The 7736-nt window shown below is 59.1% G+C and overlaps 1 protein-coding gene across 3 annotated transcripts; it reads right to left on the reverse strand.

Annotated features, from left to right (window-relative positions):
• Positions 1-456: 456 nt before the first annotated feature.
• Positions 457-7081, reverse strand: PRF1 (perforin 1). 3 transcript variants are annotated; one of them, XM_037055812.1, is made up of 3 exons: positions 6977-7081; positions 4963-5582; positions 457-4070 (listed from the first exon to the last, which is right to left on the reverse strand). In XM_037055812.1, exons 1-3 carry the CDS (start codon positions 7079-7081, stop codon positions 2942-2944), a joined length of 1854 nt encoding a protein of 617 aa, XP_036911707.1. In that variant the 3' UTR covers positions 457-2941. The 3 variants fall into 3 exon arrangements, with proteins under 3 accessions (XP_036911707.1, XP_036911710.1, XP_036911709.1); XM_037055815.1 differs by having other exon boundaries at positions 4963-5505; positions 6977-7065; XM_037055814.1 differs by having other exon boundaries at positions 4963-5818; positions 6977-7059.
• Between the last annotated feature and the right edge of the window lie 655 nt (positions 7082-7736).

The following is a 7736-nucleotide window of genomic DNA, read 5'->3' on the forward strand; positions in this document are numbered from 1 at the left end:
AAAGAAACCAGTGACGGGTGGGAGGTGGGGTGTGGATGCCCGGCTCCCTCCATCCCCAGTTGTGGTGACTCTGAAGTCCGAGTCCCTCCCTGGCTCTGGTTGCCCGCAGCAGAGACTTGCCTGCTGAGGCACATTTTAGGGCCCTGCCCTTCTCTGGCTCCTTCCCCTCCCCCTACTGGGGCTTCCTGGGACTGCCTCCCATGCAAATGGCTCACTGGATCCTGGCTCCTTTGAAGAGACCCACACCTGGGCAGGTGCCTCTAACCAGCAGACCCCACTGTTACAGGAGAGGTTGGGGGAGCAAGAACGGGGCATTCTCAGCTCCTGGGTGGGAGGGGTGCGTGCTCTGGTTCCCACCAGGACTCCCAGGTGGAGTGTCAGCAGGGTCCCAATGGGAAGCTGTCTCCATCCGTTCAAGCTGCTGTAACAAAGTCCCACACACTGGGTGGCTTTTTAACAACAGACATTTATTTCTCTTAGTTTGGAGGCTGGAAGACCAAGACAGGGGTGCGAGCAGACTCAGCGGGCCCACGCCCTGTTCATAGACGGTGCCTTCTTGCTGCGCCCTCACATGGCGCAAAGGGCAAGGGGTCTAGCCGGGGTCTCGCTGGGGCCTCTTTTGTAAGGGCAGTAATCCCATGTACTCTCCTCCCGAAGGCGCCACCTGCGACACCACTCAGGGGCACATCCAGACTGTAGCAGAGGCCCATGGGATATTCAAATGATAATAATTTGGGGGCCTTGTTCATAAAGGGCCTATTTACAAAGGTGTAGGGGTGCTGGGGAGGCATGTGGGATGGTGTGGGGACTCGGGACTCACAGCTGTAGAGCCGTTCCCACCTGAGGTCTGAAGCAGGGGGGCTGGGGTGGTGGTGGTGGTGGCTGGAATCCAGTGAGAAAGAGAGAGCCAAACAGAGACCCCCGGAGAGGAAGAGGGACACAGCCACCCCAAGGCCACCTCACTGAGAGACACCGAGGGGAGTATGTGCCTGACATCTTCCCCCTCTGCTCCCCCATCTCTTGCCCAGTGACAGAGTCAGACAGGGCAGCCTCAGGGCCAGAGCAGGGGGGAGCAGGGCGCAGACAAGACCCGGAGGGCAAATGGAAGGGATCTGGGAAAGTGGGAATTTCCCAGCAAATGAGGGGCTTCAGGTGAGACAAAGCGTCTCAGTGTGGGGTGGAAACAAAGACGTAATATTGAGTTTTGTTAGGGCTGAGGGCTCTAAGCGGCCCCTCAACAGGAGCTGGCCCTTCCTTCTCCTTAGTCACTTCCCGCCGGTTCCCCCAAGAGCCGGCCTTTCCGAGTCCTCTGGTCTTTTCCAAAGGCCCGCTTGGGGTGGAGCCCAGGATTTGAGGGGACCTGGCTCTGCCACTAACCATAACCACAGCGGTTAGCCAGACGACCTCTCAGGACCCTTTGATAGCACTGACCTTCTGGAAAAGCTCCTGGTGCCCTGAGAAGGGAGTAAAACAAAGACTGTCCTTTTGGGGAAACCAAGGCTCAGGGAGCAGAAGGACTTGGTGGGGGTCACTGACCCCGTGGGCACTTCCCTGAGCCAGGTCTGCCCCGCCCCTGCTCTCCCCAGGGTGGCCGGAGAGAGGGCGGGGACTGTTCCCACCCACGTTTATTTCCAGTTACAGCTGCAGCCGGTGTGAATCTTCACGATTTCTCTTCTGCCCTTGTGTGTGTGTGTGTGTATTTGTGGCTGTGGACAGAAACACCTTAAGAGTGGTGGTTTTAAGGTTTCAGAGCTCGCCAGTCCCTCCTACCCCATGGCAGGGCTCAGGGCCGGTGTCACTTTGAGACTTTGGACTTGAGGGGTCCACATAAACCTCAAGGGGCTCAATTTACAGGGGGTTTCGAAGGGAGTCGGCAGGGCTGCGCTGCCGCCCTGAGCCCCTCTGACCTCAGCCCCACACGGCCCAAACCCAGCATGTCTAGGAGGTTGTACAGAACCCCACCACCCTGTTCTGAGGCCTGTGTCTCAGGCACAGGAAACGAAGACCGTCTCGCTTGATACCAGACCCCGAGGCTCTGGCGTTTACCGCACACCAAGGCCAGGAAAACCTCCGACACCACCTTCTTCGTTCAGCCCATCAAACAGGCTCTGTGTAAGTCAGAGTTTCCAAACTGGCTGCCCCAGATACATCACGGCCTGCAAAAGACAGCACCCTGGATGTGCCATGTGCCCTGCGGTTCACCACAGTCCTCACCACCCCAGTTGTCTCCCAGCGGGAGATGAATGCCAAAGGTCCATTGCCATTCATCACCAAGTCTACGCTGCTGTTTCTCAAATCGGAGAGCTACAGGGAAAGTGAAATATTTTGGGTCCCTACATTTTCAACAAAAGTGCCGCTGGAGTGGAGACCCTGTCCGCTGTATGGGGTTTCGAGAGCAGAAGTTTATCTCCAGGGCTGTGTTTTGTCCCCACGCCGTCCTCTGCCACAACCACCACCATCATAGTTGTCATCATCTCAGGTTTATTGGTCCTCTGGCAGGTTGTGTGCACAACGAGACAGGTCGTGATAGCCCTTCGCCTGGGAGGCAAAGGAGGTGGGCAAGAAGATGGAGAACAGGGCCGCTGGGGTCGGAGGGGTAGATCTACCAGGACGAGCGCCTCACCGTGTTACAAAGAACTGCGAGGAAGCCCTTCAGTGACACCACGCAGCCTGGAGGGGACGGCCTCCTGGCCTTCTGCGCGTCACCCGACCTAAGCCCATGTGGCCTGGCCCTAGCTCCTTGCCCGGACTTGAGGACATTGGAGAGCAAAGGACATTTGGACAGGGAGACCCGGGGCTGGCCTGTAACTTCAGCCACCTCGCTGAAGAGAAATGGCCTCCGTGTTCCATCTGTCTAGTGGGGGTAGGAAGATGGGCCCTGGCTCCCTGGGTGAGGGCCTCTGCAGTCCAGGCACACAGGCCCCCTCAAGGCCCCCTCTTGTCACCATACCGCTCCACTCCGGTTTCCAGGAGGCTCCCCCAGAAGTGGGTGGGGAGCGTAATCCAGGCAGGTTCCCCCTGTCAGGTGAGGCAGGCATCTGGCATCGTAGAAGAACTTCAGCCTGCCATGATTCAGGCTGCACTCCACCTTCTGAGAGCCAGCCCGTGGGGTCTGGTCACAGGTGCCCAGGAGATCATCGTCCCAGCCATTGTCTGCGTCCCAGACCTGCACCCTCAGGGGCCCCCCTGTGGCCAGGAGCACGTCCCCAAAGTCCAGCCGTGTCCTCCACTGGGGGTCGTTACTGTTCCACACAGTGCCCGTCCTCAGCTCCTGGCCTCCAAAGAAAACCTTCACATAGGCGTCCGTGGCAGTAAATGTGTCTCCCCACAGACCTGTTGCCTGGAAGTTCCTAACCTCTAGCTGGGCCAGGCCCCTGTGCCGGGGACAGCAGCTCTGGCTGGTGACCGCGGAGCCATGGCACACACACCGGCAGGGGTCGCTGGGGCTCTTCTGCTGCCCTGGGGGGCAGGGCCGGCTGCAGTCCCGCCAGCGGGCCCTGTGCGTCACATACTGGCTGATGGCCTGCCGTAGTGCCTCCCGCCGAGGGTCCTGTTTCCTCAGGAGCACGTGCAGGGGCTCTAGGGTGTAGTCCACCAGACCGGGGTTGTCCTGCAGTGAGGCCACCCAGGCTGTGAATTGCTCAGGCCCAGCGTGGTTCCCAAACAGTAGGTCAGGCATGGAAGTGTGGTGGCCGCCTTCAACCTCCAACTTGCGTTCCCGGTAGGCCTGGTGGAAGGAGGTTGTCATCTTCCTCTGCTTCTTCTTCTCCTCACAGGCCTTGAACTCTGCTGAGGAGCTGGTACGGCCGCCTATGCTGACCTCGGCCTCAACGGACAGGCAGTCCCCCACCCCGTCAGCGGTGAGCCCGTCCAGGGCCAGCTCGCAGGTGTGCAGGGCGGTGATGGCAGAGATCCTGCCACCCAGATCCATGGAGCGGATAAAGTGGGTGCCGTAGTTGGAGATGAGTCTGAGATAGTCAGGCTGGGTGGAGGCATTGAAGCGTGGGGGCAGGTCCCTGAGGGCCCTCCTGAAATCTGGGTGGAGTGGTGGAGAGTGCACCAGGCGAGAACTGCAGGGTGGGGGAGAGAAAAACGTCAGGTAGGCCCAGCAGTGGGGGTTCTCTGCCACTGTGCTCGAGTCCCTCCAGGTTGCCCAAGGTCACCTGTGAGTGGCAGAACTGGGACCTGGACCCAGGAAACTCCCTCTGTCTTTAGCCCTTCAGTGACCTAGCTACTTTGTTGAGACATGCTTGCTTTTCCTTTCCAAAATAAAGATTTGTCTTTCCTTTTTGTTTTCTAATGATAAAAGCAATGGCATTGCACTGATGGTAACCCTTTAGCTTTGGACCCAGTCCGGTGGCCTTTGTTCGTCCCCTCGATGGGCCCCGTAGGCCTGGGCTCCTGATGTCCCTGGCCATGCAAACAGGAGGTCCCGTGTCTCCTGTGGGGGACCTGTGACCTCCCAGTGTGAGAATTCAGGGCAGGTGACTTGGGGTTGCTTTAGAGACCATGCATTTCTCAGGCGCGGGGCCTAGGTCCCCGAGGGCTGCGGCTGTGACCGCTCTTGCTCAGCACTGTCTTCCCAGCTGTCAGCACAGAGCTTGGCAAGGTGGGCATGACTGGATGGAAGGAGACCCAGTGATGGGAGGGGCCCAGCCAGGTCTCCTGCCCACAGAAGGCTGGCAGTGCCCAGGAAAGAGGGGTCGGGTGCTCAGTGGGCCTGAAGACGCCATGCTGGGGCTCTCAGCACTGCCTTGCCTCCTCTCCACTTGTTTCTCACCTGGGCTCTTCCAGACCAGGGCCACCGGGCGCTGGGCCCCCTGGTGTGTGAGAACCTGGGCTGTGGTTTCCTCCTGGTGGAAGCAGCCTCGAATCCCCACTCTGCCATTCCAGGGCTCCCAGGCCACCCAGAATTCCCCACAACTTTTTCAAGCCCCCTCTGCCACCACCCCAAGCACTGACCTGTAGAGGCGACACTCCACCAAGTCCGTGCTGAAGCTGTACTTGTCCTGTTGGTTTTTCTGGGCTGCGAAATTGGCCTCCTTGGAATGTGAGCCGGCCACTGCTACACGAGCACTGGAGCTGGGGTTGGGATTTACTTCCAGCCCTGCCCGCCAGTCATTGTGGATGCTGGCAGCCGCATCCCTGGCCACATCCTCTATGGAGCTGGTCTGGGCCTTGGCCACATGGCGCCGGCAGGCTGAGCTGTAGGCGCGCCAGTCAGTGAGCGCCAGGGGCAGGCGCTGGAGGGCGTTCTCTTGTAGGCTGTTGCGGCAGAGGGTGCAGGTGCCATCGGGCCGTAGGAAGTGCTGTGTGTCCACCAGGAAGGAGCCTGAGCGGCGGAGGCTGGTCACATCCACGCCCTCCCCTGCCAGCCAGGAGCCAGGCACGAACTTGCTGTTACGCTGGCACTCGGATCGTGCGGCGGTGTAGCAGGGGGCAGGGGCAGGCGTGGGCAGCAGCAGGAGCAGGATGCCCAAGGGGAACGCACTGGTGGCCATGGAGCTATGGAGACAGGGGGTGTTCAGGCTCCAGGAAGCTGGGGGCGCAGAGGCGAGCAGAATGGCTGACCCTTCCTGACACTGCGGGAGATCAGGGCACATACAATGGGGAAGGAATGAGGTAGCTCTTCAGTCACTAAATGCCAGAGCTGGAGTGGCCTTTACAAACCTGGTCACCTCCCACATTGTACAAACGGGCCTAGAGAGGAGGTCACATAGCTAGAAGGAGCTCCTTGCTGGGATTTCACTATTTAAGGCTTATTGGGAATCCGGATTGAGGACTCTGTGTCCACGGTGGCTGCTGGTGGGGAGGGGCTCTGTGTGCACAGGAGGGGAACAGAGAGTAGCAAAATCTGCTGTAGCAGATTTTGGAACGGGCCTGGGAACTCTGGAGAAGACCGGATTCTGGGAAAGTGCCATTCTGGGCCCTAGAATAACCCATGCTTCCCACATTCTACCTCCCTCATTCCCTCTGTTTCCCACTAAGTCTTTCACGTAAATGGAAAAGAAATGAGGTTGTGCATCACCATTGTTCTCCCATTTCCCCCTTGGGGGCCCTTCTCTGAGCCTCATGGAAGATCATCAGCCTAAAGTCTAGAATAAAAGCTGTTCGTAGGCTACGCCCTTAGGTGCTGTGTGGGGAGGGGCCTTTAAATTTGCTCTCCAGACCTCCTGACGCGCACACCTCCTCGCTGGCCTCCCCTGCCTCGCTCTGTGGAACTGTGGCATGGCTACCAGCTACCTTTTGCTCACTCTCGGACGATTAGTTAGAAGGTTCTCCTTCATTTTGAAGTGGCCCTGGACTCTCACCTGGGCCTGTTTATGATCTGGAATCTCCTCTCTCTACCTCGGTGCACACTGAGCTCCTGGGAGGCCGCCCCTCTCCAACACCTGCCCGCCCGGTCCAGCAGCTTCTCGGAGACGCAGGCACTATGGAGGGCAGGGACACCCCCCCCCCCCGGGTTCTAGCTGGCCNGGCCCCCCCCCCCCCCCCCCGTGTTCTAGCTGGCCTTCTGTGCTGCACCCAGAGGAGTGACTGGACTGGTGACTAGCGTGGCAGTCCCAGAGCAGAAAGTGGGCTATAAAGGGAGTCTTTCAAAGGCCCTCAGATCATCCCATTCAGGAGGCCAGAGCTGTTCATCCTCCATCTGAGGAACTCAGTCCCCATCTTGGCCCTCATCCTTTTATTTCCCAGGAAGCCTGTTCCCAGCTTTCTTAGAACTGTCAAGATTTTAAGGGGTCTTAGAGCTTTGTCTCCTAAACTCCTAATTTTATATATGAGCAAGCTGAGGCCCAGAGTCAGCGCAAGGCTGCCCAGTGAGTACAGTGACGAGCGCCGTCTGGACCCAAGTCTCCTGTCTGAGAGCACTTCCTACTCCACAAGGCTCTTCCTCCTGAGAAGCAGCCCTGCTCCCAGGCCCCTCTGTCCCTGCCCAGGGACCCCCAACCTCTCTGGCCCCCTGCTGCCTCCGTACCTGGGGTCCCGTGTCGAGCCGCTCCACACAGACACTGCCTCTCTGTATGGGAGGCTCCTCAAGTGGCGGAGTCAGCCCCCCAGGCAGGCTCACCGCACTGCTCATCACCAGGCCACTGTTCCTATCACCTCTACTTCCTGCCCTGCCCCCAGCTGTGGTCACAGGTCCCTCTCACTCTCCGCCCTCCCACCAGCACCCACCCTGTCCTCACCTTCTCATCCGGCCCTGCTGACAGCCCCCAGGAAGGGAACTGTGAAAGCCAGAGGCTTGTTCTCTATCCAGAGCAGCCTGGGATGCGGGGGTCTGGGGCAAACAGTGAGGCTGAACCTGGAGTGAACACAGGGGCTTACGGACTCCTGTGTGCAACTCTGGTATTAACGAACAGGCCAGCAGGGGTGAGTTCTCTGCCTCTGACCTGCAGCCCGGTGGGGGTGAGACCTAAGAGGCAGCACAGGGAAGGAGCTCGGAGCTCGGGCTCAGCCCTGGGCCAGGCTTGGGCCAGCTCGGTTGTGTACTGGCTGTGTGGCCGGCAAGACCCTTTAGCCTCTCAGTTCTCTCAGCTCAGAGTGAGAATAACAATAGTGTAAACCCCACAGGCTGTGAAGATTTGGGGGTTACTACGTGTGAAGTGCTCAGAACAGAGCCCAGCCCGCAGCTGGTGTTGCCACAGGCAACCATTCCCTCCTTCCTGAGCAGTGTGTACGTGTCTGGGGAACAAACATTGCTCAGGCCTCCTTGCCCACTTCCTGCCCATGCCTAC

This window comes from Sturnira hondurensis, unplaced genomic scaffold (genome assembly GCF_014824575.4).
Source record: "Sturnira hondurensis isolate 20B ecotype Veracruz unplaced genomic scaffold, ASM1482457v3 Scaffold0008761, whole genome shotgun sequence".
NCBI classification, from domain to species: domain Eukaryota; kingdom Metazoa; phylum Chordata; class Mammalia; order Chiroptera; family Phyllostomidae; genus Sturnira; species Sturnira hondurensis.

Coding starts and splice junctions, on each gene's coding strand:
- PRF1 (XM_037055812.1), bottom strand. CDS start 7,081: ATGAGCAGTGCGGTGAGCCTGCCTGGGGGGCTGACTCCGCCACTTGAG. Junction 5,583..6,976: donor GGCTCGACACGGGACCCCAG/GTACGGAGGCAG, acceptor GATCTCCCGCAG/TGTCAGGAAGGGTCAGCCAT. Junction 4,071..4,962: donor GTGGAGTGTCGCCTCTACAG/GTCAGTGCTTGG, acceptor CCCACCCTGCAG/TTCTCGCCTGGTGCACTCTC.